General features: G+C 41.8%; 1 protein-coding gene across 8 annotated transcripts in view; it reads right to left on the bottom strand.

The window, feature by feature from the left end:
* Nucleotides 1-27,303, bottom strand: part of PKNOX2 (PBX/knotted 1 homeobox 2) — an 86,443-nt gene that overhangs the window by 4,792 nt on the left and 54,348 nt on the right. For 6 of the 8 annotated variants that reach the window (XM_085081643.1, XM_085081641.1, XM_085081640.1 and 3 more), the window contains 8 exons: nucleotides 26,650-26,731; nucleotides 24,563-24,674; nucleotides 18,160-18,296; nucleotides 13,656-13,827; nucleotides 10,215-10,403; nucleotides 3,271-3,403; nucleotides 2,496-2,593; nucleotides 587-706 (listed from right to left, as the gene is read on the bottom strand). In XM_085081643.1, coding sequence (XP_084937769.1) covers nucleotides 587-706; nucleotides 2,496-2,593; nucleotides 3,271-3,403; nucleotides 10,215-10,403; nucleotides 13,656-13,827; nucleotides 18,160-18,296; nucleotides 24,563-24,649 — 936 coding nt within the window. In that variant the 5' untranslated portion in view covers nucleotides 24,650-24,674; nucleotides 26,650-26,731. Of the gene's footprint in view, nucleotides 1-586; nucleotides 707-2,495; nucleotides 2,594-3,270; nucleotides 3,404-10,214; nucleotides 10,404-13,655; nucleotides 13,828-18,159; nucleotides 18,297-24,562; nucleotides 24,675-25,712; nucleotides 25,882-26,649; nucleotides 26,732-27,303 lie in introns of all 8 variants that reach the window. The other 2 variants (XM_085081646.1, XM_085081647.1) reach the window with 2 other exon arrangements.

Raw genomic sequence — 27,303 nt, 5'->3', positions numbered from 1 at the left:
TTTCCTTCTGCATTCCTGATGCCTTGGGGATCTCCCACCACCTCCATCTTCCTGGAGAGCAAGTCTTTGCAATCAGATTCCAAGAGATTTCTTGGCTGAATTATGCAGGAAAAAAATGTGGGATTTTTGGCTTTTTGCCCTTCTCCCAGCCCTGCTGATGAGGGAGAACTCTTCATGCACCAAAATATCCATCAAAGCTCCCTCTACCTTCCATTTTCAATCCCCCAAAAGGGGCTGATTTTGGAATTTTGTGTTTTCACTGTTTGCTGATCTGCTACAACCCTCCCTGTGAGGCAGCTCTCACATTCCAGCGTGCTAGAAAATGGTATTTTGGAGCCATTAACTGCAAAAAAACACTCAATTATCCACCTTCAAAAAATCATGGGAGTCCCCTCTAGATTTCTTTGCTCCTTCTTGCCTTAAGGGAATATTTTTCCCACCTGCAGTGACAATGGTCATTCCCAAAACATGCTTTGCACCTCCACATACAAATTCAGCCAAACCACCACCCGGATTTGAGAATTTCTGGATTTTTTTGTCCCTTTTTTCCCAGCTTGCAGGGTGTTTTGGTGGCTGAGGAGCTCACCATGAGGTGCTGGAAGAGCCATGAGCGCATGATGTTGGTGGCGTGTTTGGGGAGAACTCCCCGCTTGTTCTTGGACTTCTTGTCCTCACCGTCGAGCAGGGAGGTGAGATCCAGGTTCACCTGCCAGGGGAAAGGAGTGGGGAGAGAATTGGTTGGAAATGGCCATGGGCAACCCAAAAAATGAGCAAAACCAACCCAAAAAATGAGCAAAACCAGCCCAAAAAATGAGCAAAACCAACCCAAAATGGGAGTGGGATGAGTGCAAAAAACCTGGCATTTCTAGGAGCATCCAAAACCCATTTCCTGCTCCACCAAACCTGCATAAATGCAGATTTTCTCCCAGGATCTGAATCTTTTATCTCGATTTTTTTGTCAATGCTTTGCAATTGACAAAAAATTTACAAAATTTGCAATGGCACTGTGGTGATGGCACCATGACCAATGTGTGGTTTAGGAGGAAAACACTCTTTACCTCAAAAAATATAGGGAAAAAAAAACCCCAAACCTCATAAAAAGATGATTTTCTCAACTGAAAGCTAAAACCCTGAAAGTTAAAAGTCACTAATCCCTTGCAAACCCACATTCCTCACCCAGCTGATTTCCACCACAAGGAGGAAGATGCCCATTGAGCCAAAATTTCCTTCCCCCCATCCCCAGAAATTAAAAAGCAGCATCTTGCTGCAAGAGAAGTTTTAATGAGGATGCAGGAACCAAACTGAAATCTAAGCACTTGAGTTAAAAAGGGATTTTTTTTTTCCCCAAGTCTTCATCAAAACACTTCTCCTGGATGAATTAAACATCAGGCCAGCAGGTCCCTGTGATTCCCCTGGGCTCCAGCTGAATAAATCATGCCAGTGGCACAGGAAGAGCATCTGAAGGTGCTTGTCCAGGCTCTCTCCCTGCCCCAATATTCCCTGTGCACATGTTTTTCCCACCACAGAGGGTTTTGCTGCAAGATTTAAAACTGAAATGGAGAGATATTATAGAAAGGAATTTTTTAAGCATTGCAAAGGTAAAAAAAAAACCTGCCAGGGAAGTGCCACCCCTTTGTAAAATGGTGTTTATTGATTGTTTTATAATATGCAATTAAAATGGGGCATTTCAGAAATAATGGGGGTGAATTTTTGCTGCTCTGCCCCCTGGAAGCAGTGTAACAGAAATTGATATTTTTGGGGTTTTTTCCAAATTCCTGGGGAATGGGGGTTAGGAGGAGCTCATGGACAAGTTGTGCTAATAAATCCAGTTCTGCTCCAAATCATTGTCTTACTGCAGGGATCATTGTGTAACTCATTGCAATGTCAGAGAGAAAAAAATAAAAAAGGAAAAAAATCAGAGCAAATGGCTGAAAAATATCCCCAAATTCAGAAAGGAAGACCTAAAAATGAGACTTTCCCACATGTGCTATGATTGCCATACTGGGCAGGCAATGCCAGTGATCCCAGATCTATAATATATCAGTAATAATATAGATATTATTACTGTCCTATCCTATCCTATCCTATCCTATCCTATCCTATATATAATAAATAATTAATATAGAATATTAGAATAAATATAGAATATTGAATATGCAGTATATACAATACATGGCATATAACAAAGCATATAGAATAAAATGGAATATGCTCTATCATGCATCATAATATAACAGGTATGGTCAGTTATTGTTATATACTGCACACAATAATATTATGTACATTAATAGTAGATATTGGGATATTTTAGAACAGTAATATAAGCATTGTTATAACTTCTTAGGTCATTGCTATAATTTGTTAGGCACCCCAAAGACGTCAATGTTGATTGCTAATTAAAAATTTAAGACACTCCAAGGGTTGAATGTATGGAGAAATGGGGGGATTCTGCCAAGTTTGGGGTAGAACAGGAATCAGAGGTGGGAAGGTCCTACCTGGGCATTGGGGAGCTGCAGGGCACCAGGGGTGATGGCTTGGGCAAGGACCTGGCCCTGCGACGTCACCATTGTCACAGGCTGGTACAAAGCTCCACCTGCAGAGAAAACCACAACGTGGGTACCAAACCACCCCAATTCCACCTCGGTAAGATTTAATCCTGTAGGATTGGAGGGTCTGTTTCGGATGGTCAGGACAGACATGAGAGGTCTCTGAAGTCAGGTTTCAGAGCATGGGGTTTATTGTGAAAGGGTGTGGGTGTAGCAGAGCTGCCAGGGGCTGCAAGATGCAGCTCAAAGCAGGTCAGAGAAGAGAGAGAGAGAGAGAGAGAGAGAGAGAGAGCAAAAGAAAAATATGCCAGTTGCCATTTACAATACAATAAATCATCTTCTGTGTTGAATATTCTAATTCTCCTTAACCAATCTAGAACAAGCTACAAACCCTACAACATTCCCTCACAACCTATAAGAACATTCGCATTACCATACAGGGTTGTATTTTAAACCTTAAAAACTGCTTTTTGGACCCTCTGCCAAGCTATCAGGGTCTGCTTTGACCCTTGGACCTGTCTGCAGGCAGAGGGGATTGTTTCATCAAGAAGGGGGATTACCTTCAGTCAGCCATACCATTGTTTTCTAGTTATTCTTCAACTCAAAGCTTCTCTTGATCTCAATCTAACTTATATTTTCCAGATTCTCAGCATCTTTCGCCAGGTAATCTTATTTATAAGCCTTTCCTATTTCACCTTCCCCACCACACCTCCACCCAGCCTACCTGGCACGGCGGGGGAGCTGCTGCCAGTGCTCATGGCCAGGCTGGCAGGGGGCAGGCTGGCCGCGGGCACCACGATGCCAGGCGGGGGGTTGGACGCTGGCGGCAGCGCGGCTGGGGAGCTCTGCAGCATCTCCTGCAGGGGACAAAACATCACTCCTGTCAATTCAACATTTAACAAAGGTTTATTTTTCCCAGCTATGATTAATTTGCCCCATTGCTGTGGCGAGCACAGACCTTTCCTGTGAGAATTCTTTCTCTCTTCTTCCTGTGTTTTATAAACAAAGATAAAGTTTGGATGTTATTAAAAACAGTGTCTTGGGATGTGGACAGTTCAGGCCTGGCCAATCTGCCTAGGGGGAGGTTTCTGACTGACCAATATGGGTGACCTTTGAAAACTCTATATAAGATGGAATTAAATAATAAAAAGCTCTCTTTTATGCCACACAGAGAACCGGATCTTCTCTCTCTGCTAGCGGCTCAACAGCAACACATTGCTTTTTTTTTTTGGTTTTTTTTGGTGGTTCAACAGGAAAAACTGCAGAAAATGTGGTTTTTCGGTTTGTTGCAATCACAGAAAAAAAGATGGAAAAATAAGGATTTGTGCTCTGCAAAGCTCCTACTTTGTGTCTTCCCCAAACTTGCTTTCGTTGTGCAGTCACTCTTTTCCATTAAAAAAATGAAAAGCAAAAAAGAGACCATGAGGGACCAAAAGGAATTTCTTTAATCTTTTTCTTTCTCAGCATTTCTGATTTTTTGCTGCTTTGACTGGGACTGGATGATGTAGCCTTTGCTAAAATTCAGGATGAGCACCACGGTTTCCCTTTGCCAAAATAAGAGTAAAATAATTAAATTAATAATAATATAACCCTGTTTATATCATTATTGCAGCTTTAAGCTAATTTCTTGCAAAAATGGACACTTTTTTAGCCAAAAGCTGTAATTTTACTTTAAGGAAAATACTCCAAACTGGATGATTATTTGATTATTTCTTTTAGTATTTAAATGACTGTTTGAATATTTAATGTGACATTTTGGGAGGGGAAGAGTGCCACAATTGAGGTTACAGGGGAATAAGGAGAAATGTACCCCAAGCTTCCACAGGGGCAGGATTTTGCAAATAATATTGGTAATATTGATAGAATGATCATTTTAAAATAAGCCCAAGATAACTGCATGTCTCTAATTCACCCAACTGGAATGGAAATAAAACTGCACTTATTTTTATTCCCTTTCTACTGACTTTCCCCTTCTGCATCACTTCCCTGGTGCCCAGCTGGTTCTCAAGTGTTGAACATAATGTCAATTGAGTGGATTTTTTTCACCTTTCTATTCATTTTTTTCCTACATGTTGATGCATTTCTTCAAAATTCCCATTATTTGGGTTAAGAAAAGAGAATTTCCCCGGATTAGTGATGTGCAGTGAGACCAGAAAAGGCAACCATGTAAATGTGATCAGGATGGAAGAAGCTGCAGCTCCTTTTCTCCAGGTGACAGAACTGCAGAGATGAGAATCTGAATGCACCAAATGCACCAAATCCTCATTTTCCATCAAGACATGACTGTGTTATTCCAGGGGGAGTTGGGGATCTCTGTGTCCACATTTCCCATTGCTGGATGGAGGAAAACCTGAGGTCTGTTCCTTTTTTCTCCTTCTCCCCATCACACTTTTCCCCATCAATCACCACTGCTTTGCCTGAGCAATCATTCTCCATAAATTCCATGCTTTTTCAATTAAAACCCCCTTTTTGCACCTTCCCCTCCTGTGATGCCAAGTCCAAACTGTTGGACCCAATGCTTCTACCACATGTTACTTCTGTTATTTTTGTCATCTGGACATTTTGCTGCAATTGCTGTGAATTTTCCATTCGCTTCCCAGACATTCCTTTGCAGAGCTGAATTAATTTGAAAAAATGCAAATACGACCGTTAAATACTTGTACTTTTTTTTTTTTTTTTTAGTATTCCTTCCCCACCTCCAGTCTTCTGGGGGATGTGGTTTTCAGTTTGAGAAATGAGTATTTCTCAGGATATGGAGAGCAAAAATAAGTCTCTTCTGCATGCTCTTGGATTTGGCCCTGGCTGAGCATCCTGCTAACAAACATGGTGGAAATATTCATAAAAAACCAAGTGTGGGCCAGAAGAAAACCAAAAAGCAGTCAGATAGGTGCAACCAAAGGTTTGGAGCAGCTTGAAGACCTCCAGCTTTCCTCTCTTTCCTCTCCTGCCTTGTTTTTCCATGATTCTTCCTAAAGAAGAGCAGCCAGAGCACCATTTTTGGAAGTTCATTGGAAAGAGGCAATTTGGAATATCAGAAAATGGGAACAAGAAACTGCTGCTTCCAGATGCAGTGGTCAAAGCCATTTTCAACAGTATTTTGTGATGAGAAAATGGCCTTTGTTTTTGTGGTGTAGAGGAAAACTCTCCCAAAACATCATCTCACTGTGTCCAAAAAGGCAGAATATTGGTAGATATCAGAAAGAGCTGTTAAAGGAATTCATGGTCTTTCTGCAACAGAACTGAGAAACCAAAGTGACCCAATAGAAGTGGAAGCTCTGCCTTCAAATAAATATAGAAAGATATCTCCAAGAAGATTTAAAAACTACATTTTGCCTACCAACTGCCTCAGATTGCAAATGTCAGCCAAGTTCTATTAGGCTTGGCAGTTTCGCTGCAGTGGAAAATATTTTATACATTTTATATTTTATATTTTGAGACTTATGGAAGTTCACAGAATCCTAGAACGGTTTGAGTTGGAAGGAACCTTAAAGCTCATCTTTCTCAACCCCTAGGATGGGCAGGGACATCTTCCACTATCTCAGGTTGCTCCAAGCCCTGTCCAACCTGGCCTTGGACACTTCCAGGGATCCAGGGGCAGTCACAGCTTCTCTGGGCACCCTGTGCTTGGTGCTGCAGCACCCTCAAGTTGAAATGCTTTTGGCAGTTTTGAAATCTGAGTATGAAAAAAAACGCATCACTAGGTGTCTCTGCAGACCCACATCTCGGCACTGACCAATAGCAAAACATGATTTCCCCGAATTAAAAGTCATTTCAGTGAAGAAAAAGACCTGGGACATTGCACAAAAAGGCAAATATCCAAGTGCCAAAATGTATGGAAGTGTTAAATTTCAGTGCTACTTAAGCTGCTGTCCTTCCCGTTGTGCTTTATGACACAGACGTTTATTTTTGGGTGGCACACAATGTGTGAAAATGTCTGTGTCATCCTAACTCTGAAAATTACTTGTGCTGGGGGAAATCTGAATTAGTTGGAGAAAAAAAGAAACCCATGGGTTTGCCAAGAAAGAGCAGACCAACCTCAGAGTGATGTAAGACAATTCATGAGGCTCCTTAGTGAATGGATGGGGATGGGATGGGATGGGATGGGATGGGATGGGATGGGATGGGATGGGGATGGGATGGAGATGGGGAGGGGAGGGGATGGGATGGGATGGGATGGGATGGGATGGGATGGGATGGGATGGGATGGGGATGGGATGGCGATGGGGATGGGGATGAGAAAAAAGCTGGCTTTAAATAACAGAGAAATCCAGGCTTGTTCACAGGGATAAATTAAGGAATGAATTATGATCTAGACAGAGAAGCACTGCATTGAGTTACACCAAACCAACTGCCCATCTCCAGCCAGCAGCAACCTGGGCTAGAGGATCTTTAAGGTCCCTTCCAACCCACACCATTCTAGGATTCTGTGGAGACATAATTTGAGAAGCAATGCTGTCCTGAAAATGCCCATTTAAACACTGCCAAGCTGAAAGGAGAGCTGCAAAATACAAAATTTGGTTCAATTTCAATGCCCCTGGCAGCACTGTGGTTCCCAATGTGATTTGCCTTCAACTGTTTTTTTTCTTGCAAGTGGAGAGCAGTGAGGACTCCTTTGATGTCAGAAGGAAAGTTAAATGTTGTGGTAAATTGGTTTCCACCCTCTGCCATGAAACAAGGACCTTCCCTCTCCCATCCTGGTTGGAAAAATAAAAATAATATTCATTCAATAGAGGGAAGGGGCTAAAAAGGGCCCAACAAGGACTCAAGGCAGAGGAATGAAGCCAAGGGAAAAGCAACCAACACCAATAGAAGAAGAGGAATTGCTTGGTGGACTTGCAGCACAAAGAGGCTACAACTCAATCACAAGGCAAAGCAAAGCACAAAATGGAGAAAACGAGGTACAAGAATGTTTGGAAGGTAATGAAGGTTCAGGGAAGGTTCATCTCATGGGAAAACCCTAACTTGTCACCCAAACTTGGCCAGGAATTGTCCCTCAACCTGGTGACAGGAGATTTGAGCAACAGCCAAAACTCCTTGTTTGAGAGTTCCCTCTCTCATCTTCCCATCATCTCAGCCATTTTGGATCTCCAAAAATTCTTGCAATTTTCCATCTTAGACAGCAGAAGGAACAGCAGGTGAAGGACCATCCCTTTTGGACACATCAGGGAAATCCAACAGTGATGTCCTGTGATGGCATTTCCACAGGTCCAGACACTGTTTTGCCAGTTTTGGTTGACATCCTTGTTATTGTGTATCCATAATTTTTTAAACATGTCCCATGGTAAAAAAACTTTGCCAAAAATGGAAATATTTCACTTTCATTACAAATTTAGTGTATCTCCTCACCAAATTATTGACACTCCTTCCAAACCCTAAGAAAACCTATTTGCTGAGAAACCTCTTTAATGAACACTAATTATATTTCATCCTTTAGATTTTTTTGAAATCCTAAATTAATGGCCCATTTGCTCTTGCACCTCCGCTCAGCATGAAACCAATAGGCCAATAATTAGAGAAACCATCCCACTTGCCATTTTTCAAACACTGATCCTGTGATTTTTCAGCTCTCTGGAGCATCCTTAGCCTCTAAAACTCAACTGATGGATCTAGAGTATTTCCACCCTATTTTTTTAAGCCTTATCCATGCAAACTCAAGTATCTCCAATGAGTCAAAGTACTCAGGCACTTGGCATGGCTTAGTTGGACACAGAAAATATCTGCCATTGTATTGTCATTTTCATCCCCTGACCAGATGAGATGGTGGCTCTTTCATGGTCCATCACTGGGAATATTTTAGCTCCACCTGCTGAAAATCCCTTAGTGGCTGAGCAAACATTTCCCCTCCAGTTGGGTCTTCCCTGGATGTTCCCATTTATTTAGCAACTGCCTCCAAATCCTCACTTGAATTCCTCAACTTTCAAGTCTTGCCCAGAAGGAAAATGTCAGCAGCTCTGGGTTTCCAGGAATCAGAAGCTCTCAGTACCTCTCCATGGGCCTGATTATTTCCCAAAGACTTGTGCTAATTTTCTGATATGATCCCCACCTCTTTGTGAGGCACTAAATCCTCATTACTTTTCCTGACCGATGCATTCTAATTAGATCAACACTTTAAAAAAAAAAAAAAAAAAAAAAAGCAAGGGAAGGAGGGGGAAAAAAAAAATTCACAATAGCCACAGGACGGCTTTCCATCTCATTAACTCCCTCACTTATTATTTTCATGAAAATTACTGATAAAAAACGTGCATCTCCATTTGCTGGGACCGGGAGCTTTGTCGGCTCATATCTAACATCTCTCTCATCACCCGGGATGTGAGCTGTTGCCATGGCAATGCACAATAATAGAAACTAATAAATTACAAACGAGATGCTCGTTGAGCAATTATTGTTCTCTTTTATGCAAGTGTCTTGCTAATTTTGATCATAAGGAATGCTACCATAAAGCGGCGAAGGGATAATAAGTCTATTTCTAGAGATTATCAGAATATAGAGTGAGGATGGGGTTTCTTAGATCAATGATTAAGTGGTTTGGTGCTTGCAGGGAACCCAAATAAGAAATGGAACTTTTCTGGGGGGCTTTTCCCTCATCACATTGGGAGCCTCAAACTCTGCAACACCTGGAGCTGAGCTCCTAAAAATTATTCTTTTTTTCCTTTCCACCACATTAAAAATGCCCCAAAAGCCCTAAGAAAGCCCCACCACCTTTTTAGGGAGAACCCCAGGAGCTGCCTGGGTTATTTTGGGTTGGCTGCAGTTATTTCTGGTGGGACTGTGCAACCCTAAATTCCATTTTTCTACCCCAAAAAAGTGAATGTCTGAGAGACAGAAATCCCCTAGAGGGACACAATGTAGCATCAAGTTTTTTGGGGTGCAACCAGCCAAGATTTATTCCCTGCACTGCAGATGCACAAGGAAACCCCAAACCATGGGCAACTTCTTTTCCAAATATTGAGTTACAGTCCCTTATTTTGCCCCAAAAGCCACCAAGGTTCAGCTTGGTTTGGCTACTTCAGTTGATATTTCCACACTTCTCAGGCATTTCCTTGCACTCTTCCTCTATGCTTGAGGCACCAAATGTCTTCTTCTCCCAGCTAAAATCCAAATTATGCAAAAGAAGAAGTCAAGGGAATGTTGATCATGCTGGGAGAGAACTGCAAGATCTGCTGAGACACGAAAAGGAGCAGTGAAGCCAGAAAGGGTTATGTGAGACCCAAAAATCTGTTCAGCTGCCTTGGAGCAAAGAGGGAGAGAGAACCAGTGAAGAAAATCATGATGTTTCTGTCCTTCCTGCCAATAAATAGCATTTTCTCATTAAAAAATGTCATTTTAAAATTTATATTCCCACACACTTGCATGGCTCCCTTCCCCTCACATTAGAGTTCAGGAGTCCTTCACTCTCTCTTTTGCAGAGCCACAAACATTGGGGCTGCAGCTCTGCCAACCCATGGAGAAAAAGACATAAAAAAATTTAAAATAAAGGAAAAAAAGTCGCCGCAACATCATTTATTGCACTCTATGAGCAATAATTTTGTTTAAAATTATTGAGTATGGACTCTGATGACTTTTCAGGAGGCCACAACACTTGTAGAGCAAGCCTGAAACCTTGCTGGCCCAACTCCCTGCTGGCCAACGTGCAACAAGGGTGATTAGAGAGGAATTGCAGGGCATTACCTGGGGGTGGAGGCTGATGGAGGAGGGGTTGGGGGAGTAAGGCCCCCCCAGGTCATTCCTGAGTAGGTTGTCACTGTGCATCTTGGTTTTGAGGCAGGTGATGTAGCGATTGCAGAAGTCCTTGCACAACTCATTGACCTTCTCCAGCTCCAGCAGGTGAATCCGCAGCACCTGGATTGCCTTCACCATCTGCAGCAGGGGACACAACAGCAAAGTTAAAATCAGAATTAAAATCTCACCCCAAATCTGACATGGGACTGAGCCCCACAGCAGAATGAAATTCATTTCCTTTCTCAACACACCCCCAAAAAAATAAACATTCTTGCCCAAAGCCCATCCCAGAGCCCATCCCTCTGCATATCTGCAATTCTTTTCCTTGCCCATCAATCACAACTCTGCAATCCCAAGAGGAAAAAAATTCACCAAATTCACCGCTGCCTTCAGGGGAATCGTTCCCCATGCCCCAAAAAAAGTACAAGCCAAACCCCTCGTCGTTGAGAAGTGTTTGGTTATTCTCTGGAGGCCACTTCTTCTAACAAGATTACGGGGCTGCAACTGAGCCGTGAGCTGTTGCTGCTGCAAAGCCTGGGCCTCATTAAAACGTACCCCATAAACCTTAAAAAATTTACACATAAAACATTCCTCTCGCCGAGCTGAAACCTTAAGTTTTACAGCCACTGTTTGAAATCTTGCATAATATATAAAATTTCAGCTATTCACTCCGGGGCAATAAATCCGGTTTTATGTAACAAAGCGTCTTTGCATTTCAAAGGGTGTTTTTAACTTGCAAATTTTAGTGGTCATCTTTACAAACTGCAAGTTGCCATGGCTGGGAAACATCCTGAAAAAATTCAGGGCCAAACTCCAGTGGCAGCTCCATGGTGAAGAAAGGGAATTTTTTGGTTGGTGAACAACAGGGATGATGGGTTGAGGCTGGAAAGATCTTTTCTTTAGCTTCTTTAAATTTTTTTTCTGTTTTTTTCTGGGGTTCTTCTCCCCCTCCTCCGCAGCTGAAGTGAAGCACAAGGTGGAGGATTCATGCCCAAGCTTCCCGCATCCTCCCAGGGCTCACCGGCCATGAAAGTCAATATTCAAGGGCAAAGGCAAGAAGACCTGACACATATATGTAAAAAAATAAATCTCTCAATTATCTCAGCTCATTTGCTTAGGGTCTCATTTTATGTCCCTGCTCCGCTGCGTCGTATATCTGTCCGGATAAAGAGTTACAGTCCGACGGCGTACGTGCGCGGGGTTGTAAAAAATACAGATGCTGAATTAATTGACTGTGTGGCACTCGGCAGCTGATTGAGTTGATAATGGTGAGATCTGACCTTTTTCTAATTTCTAATTATGTGCATCTTGGCAGTGAGGAATACATGACTCTTATTCTAATGATAGCTAATGCCGCTGGCCTTTTCATCCCTGCTTTGCCATCGCCGATTTCTGGCGAACCGGCGGCGTTGAAAAAAAAGAAAAGACAACCAAAAAAACCAACACCCAAAAAACAACAATAACAAAAAAAGGACAGTGTAAATAGGGACGAAGTGTCAGCTCAAGAAGAGGTTGAAATGTTGAGCTCTGAGCACTGCACTGCAAGATTTTTTTACCCAAAATTCTCTTCAACTAGTGCCTCCCACAATGGGAATGTGCTTCGCCAGCCATCTCCTCTCTCTTGATGCAGGTTACTCACACTGAGGTGGATGGCTGCTCCTTTTTTGGAGGAATTCTGGGCACTGGATAGAATATACACATCCAGCTCTGTCCTAGAACTAGGGCAAACCCACACAGACAGAGACAGATGTACAGAAAGACACAGCAATAGATAAGATACATATGAGTATGGATGGATCAAGTGCTGCAAGGTTATACATGGGATCAATCTGAATTTCACCTTGGCAGCAAGAGTTGCTCCAGAATATGCCCAAAAAAACATGATTGGTGTGTTGTGAGGTCTTTTCCCAAAAGCCACAAAAAAACCTGAAAATAGCCAGGGTGGATACATTTCCTGCACTGCCTATTTGCTGGTGATGTTTCACCTTGATATGTATAGAAATAGGTTTTCCTTTCCCAAAATTTTAGAGTTTTGGTGGTTTCTTGCTGGCTCCATTTCTCTCCTCCTGCTAGACCACTACACCCATTTTTATGCAATTTAAGCAATGGGGGTTTGCTGGTGTACCTCAGCATTTGCTCAGTCCAAAAACTGAAATAATCCAAAACATTGGTTGGGTTGGTTTTGGGGTTTTTTTGGTTGCTTATTCCCAGAGTGATTTCTCTTCTTGACTTCAAGTTATTGCAAAATGGGTTTAGCAATATGCCAAAGGGGCTTTGCATGGCCTGCAAATTTTTTGGAGGGCATTCCACAGACTCTTGGCTTAGGGATGTTAAAAAACTCTCCTCCACAAGATGACATCAGGCACAAACATGTGGGATTTTACTTCATCTTGAAATCATCTCTTGATTTTTTAAAAAAAAGACAGTAGTTCTTGCACCTAGATGAGTTTTGCTAGTTGAGTTTAGTTTAGTTTTCTTGGAACTAGATGAGTTTTGCTAGTTCTTCCCTTTGTGATATGTCCTCATTCCAAATCACCTCCTTGATATCTGTAATACTTAGGAAAAGTAGACTGTGAATTGCTTGATTTTGCTTCTTTTCTGGGATGGAAATCCCTCTGCTACATGTCCCAGGGAACACTCAGCCCCCATGGAAGGTGTTTTGCTGTTTGTATCATCAGAGGTGTGCAAAATTGCCTCTTCAGATCTTGAAAACTTGCTTGCAGAGCATCAGGATGGTGCCACGAACTTGTCTACCCACACGTTTGCCATGGAGACCACATTTGGATGCTTTCTGCACAAAATAATGGGATTTGGGGATGTTTCCTGACGTCCACACAAAAGAAATCTCCAGCAGAGTCTTCTGAGGCATCTTCCAGCAGCAATGGATGCAGAGGAAATTAGGGTTGATGTAACAGGGAATCCACCAAAACCAGTCTAGGTGTTTCAAACCATTGATATCCATTACCTTATGGAAAAAGTTATTATTTTGCCTAGGACTGGGCTGGCCATCACACTTCTCACCAGATGGTGCCAGGTGAGAATGCTGACACTGTTCATGTTGCACTGAAGAGCAGTAATTCCTACAGAGATTGCAAGTTTTGGGGCCCAAGCCAGACACCCTTGGTTGTTTTCAGGAACCTTGTTGACCCCATGGAGGTTGTGTGGGAAAATTAGCCCAAAGTGGGCAGAGGGGTTGTTCTTACAGGGGATCTTCTGGAAAATGTCTCAGAGAAGGTCATGGAGAAAGCCTCACAAGGTCTCTGGAAAACACTGCCAAGAAGACCAACACCACAGCGCCCAAAGTCACGGTGGTAGATCTTCATTTGCTCCTCACCCCCTACCTTTCCAACACCCCCCAAAAATCATCTGCCAAGCCCCAGCTGCCTATACCAGGTTGTCCAGCTCGGGGTCATCACTGAAGAAGGGCTTGTGCTCCTGCTCCTGCTGGTGGACAAAGTTCTCAATGTCGACGTCGAAGCTGGCCGAGGTGATGCACTCAGAGCCCTGCGTCGCCTGCTCGCATTTCTCAAACAGCAACGTCAGCAGTGGGAACAGCGGGTGCCTGCAGGGGACAAAGGAGACACCCCATAATGCCCACTGGCTTAGGTCCCATGTCCATCTTTACCCCACATAATTTATCCTTCCATCCATCCATCCATCCATCCATCCATCCATCCATCCATCCCCTCCCAGTCTGTAAGAACCTGATGGTGCAAACCTCACACTGGAAGTGCTCCCTCTAGATATCTTCCACCAAAAAAAAAAAAAAGCTTAAAAACTGTAAAATTCACTGTCTCCTCCATCAAGCAATGACTCCTTCCAATGTGTTGGTGTTTTCCATCATTGCACCAAAGTCAGCATTTCCTGAATAGGCAAAAAGGCTATGTCTTGGACATAGCCAAGATGTCTTGGAGCCATCTGCTGTCCAAATGGCTTTTCCTTTCAAGGATGGGCATCAACATCTGCTCATCGATGGCAATATTTTACCTCAAAATGTCACTGTTGGTCAGAGATGATGGGTGGGGATTTCTATCTGCCTGCAGCATCCTATGGACCAACCTGGTTATGGGCTGCTCCTCCACCAAGAGGTCTCTTTGCACCTCTGTCAAGTCCACAAAGATGGGTCAAATCTCACTTCTTTCTTACCATGAGATGATCTTGAAAACAAAGATTTATAGTTCTTCTTGAAATTCACAAACCTCTCCAAGGATGATGCTAATTTGATGCAATATAAAATGCAAAGACACATTCAGCATCCAAGCAAGTGGACAACATGGGGATGAAGACCACGGCTTAGTGCAAACCTCAATGAGCTTCTCCAGCTGTGCAAATTAAAATCAAAAATCTTTTTTGGAGTCTTTCCAGGCAGAAAAGCAAAATGCTCCTGCAGGAATGGTTTCCCACAGCACTCCAGCTATCCCAGCACAGTGGGATTGGCTCCACCATTTTATCTCCAAAAGATGGCCCAAGAGATGATTAGGAATCACTTCCTTACAGCCTTTCCGAGTCGGAGTCAGGCGAAGGGGTTAAACCCCTTGGCTAAGTCTTCATTTGCAGCCGCTAATACCACAGCATATTATAGTTTAATCTGTCCTGATCCTGGTTTAATGCAAGATTCACCGAGGCTGGAGCAGGGAATGGCGAGGGGGGGAAATCATTTCATAATTTCAGTAGCCCCGCCGGAGCTTAGCCAAGGGATATGAAAGGCAAATTCCAGGCGGCAGGTTGAATTATTGGGAGTTATGAGGCGGTGGCACCGCAGCAGGTGCCTGCTGCCATTTCCAGAGCTGCTCCATCAATTAGGAGCAGAGGAATTACCCCGAGGATGGGGGTTTGGGGAGGGGAGAAGGGGATTGCAGCCCCTGAGCCATTTGTAGCCCCTTTTTTTGAGGGGTTGCATTGACCAAAAGGGGGTTAAGAGTGTTGCCAGCATCCCTCCGTGCTCTGCAGTGTTGCTAATGGGGCAGTGGAATCATCCCCAAAATATCCCCAGGAATGTTTTGGAGCTGGCAAGGAGTAGGAGGGGGAGGCACAGGGCTGAGGGGAGAATGGTTTGCTTTTCAGGTGAAAAGAAAATGGGATAAAATATTTAAAAATCTGAGGTAAAATAAAAAAGAAACTAAGCAGAACCTGATCTGATCAAATGCGTTAATAAATAAAAATAGAACTAAATGAAACAAAATTATAAAATAAGCAAAAACACCAAAAAAATAAAATAACATTAAATAACATTAAACAAAAAAATAAAATACAGTAACACAAGGGGAAATCAGGGGTCCAACACCCCCAGGGATGGGTTAAGGGAGGGCACTGAGGGCACTCTCTGAGCACAGTGTCGAAGTGTGCTGGAATTTGGGGTTTTGTCATGAGCTTTATGCTGAATTGTTGTAGAGTTTGGGATTTTTTTTCAGTTTTGATTGGGAAAAAACCCAACCCAAACCAGTTTTCTCCATTTCCAGCCTTTCTGTGGCCACACCATGCAGAGGAAAGGATGGCCCACCATGGCAGGTGGAGGTTGTGGCATAAAAATTGAGAGCTGGAGCCTCTTTTTGCTATGAAATTCGCAGTGCAGGGAATACATGAATATCCAGGATGCACAGGGGAAACAGGAGGATTTTCCCTCCTGTGGGTGGAAAACCACCCCTATGGCACAAAGGAGATTTTTGGAGTAGAAAATCTGCTTTTGCTAATTACAGTTTTGCGAAAAAAAAAAAAAACTGTTCTGTTTAGGTTTTGGGTTTTTTTATTTTTGCCAGGGAATCCTCCAAACGAAAGGGCTGAACCAGCCCTGACATTTTCCTGCAGGAGAGAGGTCGTTTGCAGCCACTAATAAAAAGGATTCGACACGGGCTAATAAAGAGGAATGAATTCCTCTAATGGCCTAATTTCCCACCTTCAGCCAGGCTCGAGCCAGCAGCACAGCGGGCACAGCACAACAGGAATTTTATCTTTTCTCACCCCTTTTCCCCTAAAAAAAAACTGGAACAACTCAAACCAAAACAAAATAAAAACACTAACCAACAAAAAAACCTCACACAGAAAGCCCCCCACCAAACTTAATGCAAAGAACTCCAGCCATTTCCCACTTGGAAAAATCCAATTTGTGGTGCTCGGGTGGTTTAAGCATCATTTCCCTTCAGGAGCATCATCTTTTCTGGTCCAAAATCCATTGGGAAGTCCCAACCCCGCTGTTGCATAAAGTCAAGAAAACACTTTAGCTGGGAGAAAATTGCAGCCGAGAAGTGACACTGCTGGACCAGCCCCTGCCAAGCTGCTCCCACACCAAGAAGGATTTATTTTTTCCCCCTTTTTTTCTATTTTTTTAATGGGTGATAAACCTCCTGCTAGGGCATAAAACCCGGCGGGGTGACTTGTCCATCGGTTTTTATATTTCCCATCACATTTTCCCAGCAATTTCCCTCCGGCTTGATCGACCGACGCTTACAGCCTTCTGCCTTGGTGCAATTATTGAAAATTAACAAAAATCCATTGGTTTTGGGTGGAGGGAAATGGACCTAGGAGGGCTAAGAAAATCCTTGCGTGTCTTTGATACCTAATGGCATATGCAGCGTCCATTTTAACCACTGGACAGGGGAATATTCAGCAAAAAAAAGTTAATTTTATATAAATATATATCACATAAATATACAGAAGTATATATTTATTTTATGTAAAAATATATCTGGGGGGTTGTTTTGGCTAGTACCCAAAAATAAGCAGGTTTGGGCAATAAGTCCACACATGGAACCAGACAACAAATTTTCCTCCACTTTTCTAGGGGGAAAACCTCCCAGAAGGTGTTTTTTGCATGTTTTTGACCTTCCAGTTAAGGCTGTGAAAACTCCAAGGGTGAGGTTTGGTTTTTCTCCTTTACCCCACAAATGCTGCAGAACTCCTCATGGAAGGGCAAAAAGAAGGTGGTTTTGTCCTCAAATGGCTTCTTTTGCTTTGAGGAAATGATTTCCATCATTGGAAGATCTGCAGTGAAAAATCCTTTGTGTTTTCCTGGGAAAGAGTGAGTTTATTCCATACTTTCATCCACATTTTCAGACCTTTCAGCCTTGTAATATTTGAATATTTGGAGTATGAATATTTGGATTCCTTCAAGTCCAAGCTGCAATTTTTGGGACACAAACCCCCACAGCCCTGGTCCTTGATAGGAGGTTAATCCTTAACCTTAAACTTTAACTCTATTTATATTAGAACATTGTGACATCAGTGCTATATGTTCCAATATTGTAAATAATCACATATCATTTGTATAATTATGTATTACTTATATAATTACACTATTTACATAATTAGAATATTATTTACAGCAGTTATACAATAACATTACTGCACCTATTACAATATCATATCTTATTACCCCTACAAAAACATTGTTGCATCTATTATAACATCATATATTATTATCCCTAAAGTGACAAAAAAGGGGACTGGAAGGGACATCCATCCATTGCCCATCACTGCCCACATCCTGACAGAAGCACAAACAGCACATTTCAGGTTAATGGGTGACTCTGCTCCTTGTTCAGCCCCAAATCCCATGGCTCTGCCCCCCAAAAAAAGGTTAATTGGGTTTTTTTTTTTGAGGGTGAATATTTTGAAGCAGCAGAGATGCTGCACAACCAAGTCCAGGAAGGAGCTCCATCACCATGCATTACAATCAATAGTTATCATTGCTAAAAAGGAGCTAATTGCTAATCCCCCCTTCCTGCCTGTTAATTAATGCATCAGAAGAACAGATTAATAATGCATAATACTAACGAATGCATCAGCGAGCCGATCCAGCAACCAATGCATTAATTACTGCATCGCTGCAATAACCCCACGTTACAGCAACGCAGCCATCAATTAAAATGCATTAATGAGTGCAATTCTCTTGCCTCACCTGTAGACAGCCCTCTTGTCAGCCTCCAGCTGGGCCTGGGGGTCGCTGCCCGCAGTGGGCACTGGGGTGTTGGCAGCTGCTGGCGTGCTGAGATGGACGGGCTGGGCTTTGGTGGGCTGCTGGGCTGTGGCTGTCATCTGGGAAGGAAGGAAGGAGGGAGAGAGGGGGGAAAAAAAGATTATTAAATAAAAATAGGGTTTGGTGTGATTTTTCTGCTGAGTTTTGCTTCGGTATGGAATTTCGGAAGTTTGGGTGATGCCTTAAGGATTTTTAGCTTCTGGTTTTCATGTATCTGTAGATTTGGTGTGCAGCTCCAGGCTCCATAAAAAGGGCTAAAAACCTCTGTTCCCAGAGTTTTAGACAAAACAATTCCTCTCAGTTGGAAAATCCAAGGACATTTTGCTGTCTCAGAACCCCAAAATATGTAAACAGCAGTGAATTGTGGGAGCAAACTTGGGGTGATTGACATCATCACCTGAAGGGGTAATCAGAGAATTAAGTCTTGATATGTTAATAGACAGAATTTATAAAATGTGAAGAACTCGTGATTCTCTGTCCATTTTGGGTGTAGCCTTTTGAGCAAGCTCTGTCTGCCCTAAATGTACCTAAAGGCCTTTAATAAATTAATCTGCTGTTGATTCTCCTAACTTTGTCTAGCCTGTTTTAGGAAATTTTGTTTGAAGCATCAAGGAGGGCTCAGTGCTTGGCTCTGTGTTTGGGGGAGGTAAAACACCCATGTGCATTTTATCTTTGCCTGAAAAGAGAAGGTTGAGGTTTTTACCACATTTTTCCCCATTTTTTCCACTTTTTTCACAAAAAAAAGTCCCACCATCTTTGCTGCATGGGGTCATTTCAGAAAGGATGTTTCACAGGAGCCCCAGATTAAATCAGCTGCAACACCGTGGTTTGCCAGGAGTTTTTTTCAAAGCAGGTATTTCTGTCTAGACACAGTCATTTTCAATTTTATCCCCAAATTAGGTGAGCCTCTTCCAGCTCGCCAAGCCCAGCAATGAGTCACCTCAGAGCTGTGAGAAGGCAGCCAAAAAAAATCAGATTTTTATGGTGCCCATGCCCAAATCACCCAGCTTTAGCCCCAGTGCTGCTGACACCGTGGGGGTGTGATGTGCAATAAATCACCCTGACGGCAAGAATTGTGCTTCTTTTAAAAATGGCACAATAATAATGATAAATAAATAGCTATTTATTTATTAAGTATAAGTCTTGAAGAGGTGAGATGTTCCTGTGCCATTGCTCCTGCAAATCTCTGAGCATCCTCCCAGCATCACCCCAAACCTGCCACCCTCTGGAGCAGGATAACTCCTAGTTAGGGGCAGTTTGCACTTAAAACTCCATTAAAAACTCTGTGTTATCTGAGCTCCTGGCAGGCTTCAGGCAGGTCCAACATGGGCTTTGTGCTATTGCCACAAAACTCTGTTAAAAAAAAAAAAATCAGGGAGAATTTGGGGTTCAAATGCATCAGCAGCACCCCAAATCCAGTGGTTTTAGCCTAAAATCTCAGTGGGAAATTATTGCAAAGGGGTTGGTTTGCCTCCTTCACGGTTGAAATTTGTAAAAAAATTAGTATTTGCTTATTTTTACTGGGAAATGTTCAGTCTTCCCTCGAGGCACGGAGCAAAAGGAAGCTCTGGCTGTTGCTAAATATTATATATTTTATTTATTTATTTGTCTAAGATACTTATTTTTGTATCTATATGTAATTATATATAATCTATATTTATATAATGATTCTTCCTGTGTTTTGATATAAATTATATAATTTCTTTGTCTGATACTCTTATATATTTATTTATATAGAAATGGGCTTATATATATTTTATATATAAAATATATAGAATATATTTATATTTTTATAAATAAAAATATATTTTTATTTATTTGTCTAATATGCCTCTAGATTTCTTTGTGATGATCAACATATAAAAATGTTCATATACATCCATTATTGTGTCATTGATTAATGTAAATGGATATATATGTAAATGAAAATACACAAATATGTAAAACTTTGTAAACCCAAGCTGGACCCAAACCATCACACCTTTTGCTTTTAAAATATTTGCCTTTAATATCTCCTGCCTGACCTTTTGCTGTCGGGTTTTTTTTCCACTTTTTTTTTTTTCTTTCCTTTCCTTCAATCTCCTTTATTGTTCATAACTCCAAAGTTTGGCTCCAGCACCTGCAAATTCACTTGGTGCTATTTAATTTCCAACTCAGGTTCAATTCCTGGTGCTAAAAAAAGGAGTGAAATTTGGGCTTCACTTCCCCTTCTGATCCCAGCAATTCTGATTTCTCTTTTTCCTCCCCATATTCCATTAAAAACCAAAATTCCAGCAGATTTTGGGATGCTCCAGCCATGGCACTGAATATCTCCTCATCCTCTTTCCCCGTTTTTTTCCTCCCCATTATCTCCCTTAAAAATTACACTGATGCAGGGAAAAAATGGCTTTTTTCCCCAACATTTTTCCTTTTTTTCCCCCAACATTTTCCCTTTTTTCCCCCAACATTTTCCCTGTTTTTTCCCCAACATTTTCCCTGTTTTTTCCCAAAAATTTTCCCTTTTTTCCCCAATATTTTCCTTTTTTCTCCCCACCATTTTCCCTTTTTTCCCCCCAACATTTTCCCTATTTTTTCCCCCCTTCATCACACTTATTTACCAGGATTCCAAAGCCCTTTTTGCATCCTGCCAAGTTGACTATTTCCAGCCAAGTCTGCAACTAATTGAGCTATTACCCAAAAAAAAAAAAAGCCTCCTTTGGGGCTGCTCCCAAGCCATTACCTCACCTTGGACTGAAGAAAAGAATCAAAAATAAGTGAAAATAACTCCAAGTCCATGGAAAAAGAGGTGAGAGGATGCTGGGATGGGGGAAATTTGCAGCTGAATAAGGAGGGAGGCAAAAATGGAGCCAAAAATGGGTTTTTTGGGGGGAGCAGGTGGGGATGGGAAAGGAGGGAAAAGGCAGCAGGTTGCTGGTAGTGGGAAAAATGAGGAGAAAAGGGAGATATTTGGGTAGAAAAGTTGTAAATGTTGATAAAAAATGCAGGTGGATTTTGGTTTGGGGTTTTTTTATTCCTGGAAAATGGCCAAAAAGAGTTGCAGGAGGGGAGAAAGGTAAAAAAAAAAAAAAAGGAAAATGAAAAATACAAACAATTATGTTTAAAAAGCAGAAAAAAGTGAAGAAAAAAATCACCATAATGACAACGATTGTGTAAACTTAAAAATGGGCTAAAATGTGCTTCAAATATGTTCAAAATGTGTTTACAAACATATTGGGAGATCAAAGTTTTGAAATCAAAGTTACAAATACGTTCAAAGACGCGAAAATGACAAAACCTTTTACAAATATGTTCAAAATTCATTTAAAATACAGAAAAACGTAAAAAATGTTTGCAATTCTGTAAAAAACGAAAACACTCTAGAAATGTAGAAAACACATTAAAAGATGTTAAAATGTTGAAAAAAGAATTTTAATTGTGTTTAAAATGTCCTCAAAAATGTGTTTTCAATGTGGAACACGCAAAAAAAACTACAAAAGGCTTTAAAGACGCAAAAAAAAATTTTAAAAAGAAATTAACACTGAAATTAAACAGCAGTACATAAATGCTAAAAAATTAATTTTAAAATCCCTGTGTTTTTGCAAGGCTCCTGGGTAAAGGAGATATTTCTGAGGTGCTGCATAGGATATTTCTAGGTTTGGGTATTCCAGATTTCTGGGGTTCAGGGATGATATTTTTGCGTTTTTTCCTTCTTTTGGAAGGAAATCCTCTGCTGGTGTTGTTGGCTGCTCTTTTGGCTCCAGGGAGGTTTCCCCCAGGTTTAAATGCCATAATCCCCATAATTCTTTAGGTTTGGGTTTTTTTAACATGGACAAAACATGAAGCTCAGAGAGCAAATCCCCTAAATTATCATTTCTCTATTCCTTAATGTTTTGCTGGGAATTTCCTCCACTGCCATCACAAAAATGCTGAAAACAGCAATTCTGAGCCCAAAAAACCTGCTGAGGACACCAGGAACTGGGAGGAGTTTGTGGCTCCTGCTGAAAAATCACCATCTCTGCTCAATTTTTAACCTGGGACTTTTGAAAAAATATTTTTATCATTAAAAAGATAGAGCTGTGTTCATAGTTTTTGATTTCTGTCCCTGTTATAACCACATAAAAAAAGGTGAAGAGGCGAAGAAGAAAGATACTTCTATCACTTTGAAAATTATGAAAAATCAACTCCTCATGCAATTTCTAAAATTTTTTTCAAAATATATTTGTTGAGTAAGTTATTTATGTATTGATCTACTTATTTATTCAACATTTTTGCCCTACTTGTGGGGAGGGGGAAGATGCTCTTTATCACTTTCTGTGCTGAAATTAATGAAAAATTAACATTTCCACCCAATTCTTAACACTTTTTTCTCAGATATATTTTAGAATAAGCAAAAATATTATTTAATTAATTAAATAAATCTCTCTTCCTCCCTTTTTTCTCCCTGCTGTGACCACTTAAGAACCATTTTTTGGTAGGGCAAAGCTGCTTTCACCACTTTTGGTGCTAAAAATACCCATTTTCAAAACAAACTCTTTTCACCAATGAAATGGCTGAAAACTCTTCCTTGGCTTTTTGTTTTATTACGAAAAACATCCTGATTTTTATGCAGACTCCTTAATTTTCAACAAAGTACTCAATGAGTGCAACCATGCTTGGTGTAAGAGATGCTCCATGTTACACACCTTTAACAGATTCCAGTGACTAATGAAGCCTTTTTTCCTTCCAAAATGCAGCTTTTCCCATCATTTCTGCTCCATTTTTGCATGTTGCTGACACTGGGGGTGACAGCTTGCACAGCCTCTGATGGAAAACATGAATGCAAAGCTCCCCAAATCCCTTTTTTTAGCACTGCTCTCCCCAGAGTGCTTCCCTTGGTGAGGAGGAGCTCATTGCAGCTCTAATAATCAATATTTTTTTCACTTATCACCACTCCTCCCCATTTCATCCCCACCTTCGGGGAGGAGAAATTCGTGCAATTTGCTTTTCCAATCCCTAGAAATCCCAAATTTTCAGGTGAAAAGTTCACAGCAGTCACAGCCCGAGTCGAAAAAAAAATCAATTCTTGGCTGCAGCTTTTCCTCCAAACCCACTAAACAGAAAGAGAAACGCTTGAGCAACCCCCTGGATAAGGTAAAAAAAGGAAGGATTTGGTCAGCAATGCTCCTGAGGCTCCCCAAAATTCAGTGTATTCAAGCAGGGGGCAGAGCAGGGACAGGGATGGAGGAGGCAGAGGGGATGTCTCCAAAGGATGCTCCAGAAAATGTTGGCTATTTTCAAAACCCCTTCAATTGCCCATTAGGACTCAAACAGAGCCGTGGCTCCCCGCTGGGTAAGCGAGAAAGGGGAGAAAAAAATTTGGGGAAAAAAAAAAGCTCCACTGGCAGCAGAGCAGCGAAGCGAGTAAATGATGCCACAGGAGTTGTTGGAGCCATAAAAACCCCACCGAGGTGTCGTTTGGGAGAAGTGACCTTTTCCCACCGAAGGAAATGAGCAGAAAGGAGGCATGGGTGGCTTCAAGGGGGGGTGGGAAAGTAAATTTATTTATTTTAGCGTGCAGAGGACAAGCTGGTGGGGTTGTTTTGGTTTTTTTTTTTTTCCCTGGGAGGGGAGATTTTTCTGCTTTTGCAGGTGAGAGATGCAGTAAATGGGGAAAAACTCAAAATATTCCATATGTAAAAAAAAAAAGCTGCTTTGAACAGAGAGCTGGCTCAGTGCACAATACAGATCACCCCTGTTCACTCATTGTAGCTGGAAAAGTGGAAATGTGATATAAATTTACCCCTAAAAAAATCTCAGGATGGGCTTCAAGGTGCAGGACCATCACCAAAATCCATCCTCAACTCCCAGCTCCAGCCCACTGGGGTGCTCCTGAAGACTTTCTCTCGGATAAACTGCACTTCTTATAATAACTTGACTCCATAACGATGCTTAGAAAAGTTATTTGACCACTTAGAGCACCATTGGAGATGAAATCTTTTTTCTCCCCAGCCACAGATTATTAAAAAATGCCATTGAAATAAATCAAAGGCCATTCCTGTGACTAGACCTGCCCTGGTTTAGTCAAATGTTTCATCTTTCCACCTAATTAACCTGCTGGTTGCAATCACACCACCATGTTGGCTTTCCAAGGAGAACCAAAGACCTCAAAATAGGACAAAAATGGGGAAAAAACCCATCATTTGACCCAAAATCTTTCCATCTCAGAGACTGACAGGAGGGGTTTTATCTTTGCCAGTCTCTGAGATGAATGCTGCAGGGTGAAATCATTTGTAAAGCCCATTATTTAGGAAATGAAGGTAATTAATTGGGGGTCTGGAGGAGCCCAGGGGTGCTGCAGGACACTCACCTGTGGGGTGTCCTGGTAGGGAGGAGGAGGAGGCACTGTCTGGGTGGCCATCATGGTCAGAGCTGGTGCTGGGGAGACATGGTGCATCCTGCTTGGGAGTCACATCGAGAACCTGCGGGAGAGCACAGAGCTGCTGAGCACCTGGGGGCTCTGTCCCCCCAAAAAACCCCACAGGAAGGGAGGGGGAAAAGAAGACAGGGAGGAGAGGTGACATTCTTCACACTGATGGCTGAAACAGACTGCCTGAAACAGAGTCCCCCTCAAGGGCCTAAACCCAAAATGGACAGTGGGGCACGAGCTCTTCACCTTTTATAAGTTCTTTCCTTAAAAAAGCTCTGTCCTGTCCTCTCTGTGGCTCAGGGCCAACTCACAAAGTCACCCAGCAGATCTTCCTGGGTCCTCCAAAAGTGCATTTCTTCTTGCCAAGCCTCATTTTTGGAAGAGATGCCACCTCTCCAAGGCTTCTCCCATCAATGGCTTTCCCGTTGGTTTCCCATCTGGAGAAGCCAACGGGAAAGAAGAATTGGATAATCCCATGAAGACATTTCTTCCATCCCATGAAAAAATGCAGAAAGTTATGTAAAGTCCCCTGATATTGTGAGGGAATATAACCAAAAAATAGTGTTAGCATTGCTTTCACTGTGAAATGGTGCCAGGCAGGAAGGTGAAAGGAAGAGGAATGGAGGCACTGAGGAGCTCAGTCAAAACTGAGGCACATTTGGGAATCTTTGTGAAAAATTTAGAAAGTCCTCTCTGTGAGGTCTGTGGTTGTTTGGGGGATGAGGCGCAATATCCTGATCTTCTCAAGGCTCCAGGCTTTACCAAGCACTAAGTTCCCAAATGCACCATATCCAACTGAAAATCCAAGTGCTGTGTGCATGGGATGAGTGTCAACAACTCTTACTTATTTTGCATGAATAAAAGAGGTTATTCTTTTCTGTACTCTGCACAAATGTGGGTAACCCATGAATTGAGTACCAAGGGATCACACCCAAAATCCTGTGCATTGTGAAGGTAGATCTTGCACGACACAGACCTCTTGCAGCGAGAAGGATATTGCATTTATGGGATTAAAACCATGCTTTTCATCTTTTTTCTCCCAACAGCAACATAGCAGGAGGCAAAATGATCTGCTCCTGAGTGAACTCACAGCTTAAAATCTTTGATGTCCAATGTCAAAACTCAGCTCCCAGCTGCAGACACAAATAGCTGTGTCCTCGGGGGGGAACACCAAGGGAAAAACCTCCCCACCAGAAACACTTGCAGCTGGGGAAATGCAGAATTTAGCGCTGTGACAGGCTGGACATCTGGGTGGAAAGCTAAAAAAAAAATAAAGACGTTGCTATTTTGGGTGAAAAAACCCTGCTTGGCATCTATTGTTCCTGCCAGGAGCGATCCTACAAGCAGCACGTGGTGATTTCCTGTGGGGTGTGATTTTTGGGTGAATCTATTCCCAGAAGGTGGCAGCCCAGAGCCCCATTTAATTGCTGAATAAGATCAGAGCTGCTCAAATCAAGCCGTTCATTGAGGTTTATGGGTGTTGATTTGTTTGGAGAATTGGACTCACAGCCAAACGTGGGGGTGAAAAAAAAAAAGGATAAAAGTGGGAGACAGCTGTTGCCAATAGCAGGAAATTTATCTTGGGGGAAACAAATGCACTCAGGCACTGTAAATATCCAGGAAAGGGTCTGAAAGCCACAGGGAAAGCTGGACAGGTGTTCCACGTGGAGCCCCAGCCATGAATCTCAGGATAACAGTGCAGAGCTGTCAGCCCCATGGATTTATCAGCAGCCAGCACAGGCAAGGGCTGAAAGCTGCTATTATATGCATTAACCCTTCCTTATTTTTCATATGCTTTGTATTTTTTGTAGTATTTTTGTAGCATTTTTTTGTATTTTTTTGTAATTTTTTTTTGTATTTTTTTGTATTTTTTATATTTTTTGTTTTATACATTAATCCCCTCTCATTTCTTTCGTTCTTTTCCCCACTTCTTAACTGAATTTGGCTGCACAGCTCCAGACTGTGGGCATCCAGACCAGGGAAGGAGCAGAGCATCACCAAAGCCATGCCAGCTCCTCTCAGCTCACCTCAAGGTAATGTTCAAATCTCGGGTGAAGAGTGGATTCTGGGGAGCTGGAGATCAAGGAGGGCAGGAATTGCAGGCAACTCCTGTGGGATTTGCACAGAAGAAAGAAATGGTGAGCAATAAAACCCATAAAAGCTCTTTCATTTCCGGAAGCAGCAGTACTTCACATTTTGGCAGCGACTTGAGATCAAAGTATCCTAAATTTCCTTATGAAATAAAATTATTTCAGCTATCACTGAAATGTTGCCATTACGTTGGAAATGTATTTCCCAAAGAGCTTGTGCCTATCTAAAAGACACTCAGATTTATAGGCTGGATTTTTTTTACCACCAATATATTACAGCCTTTTTCAAGTAAAAATAATTAAAGACTAAGTTGAGAAGTCGACTTTTTTTTTTCCCCATGTGGTCACTAATGCCTTAAAACATCTGAAAAACCAAAGTGTTGTCAGTCATCCACCACCCTCCAGGTGAATATGACCTCCTTGATTAATAAAACAGCCATAAACCCAAATTAGAATGGTTAGGGTTGGTTAGAATTAGAACTGGATGCAAAAAAATTTTTAAAAACTAAAAAAAAAAAAGGAATTAAAAAATCCCATTTATGGACTGTACATCACTGTTTTCAAAGAAAAATGGTAATATTCAATCTCCAA

This window comes from Lichenostomus cassidix, chromosome 24 (genome assembly GCF_008360975.1).
Source record: "Lichenostomus cassidix isolate B80296 chromosome 24, HeHo_3.0, whole genome shotgun sequence".
Lineage (NCBI taxonomy): Eukaryota > Metazoa > Chordata > Aves > Passeriformes > Meliphagidae > Lichenostomus > Lichenostomus cassidix.
This window is presented reverse-complemented; position numbering and strand designations above follow the sequence as displayed.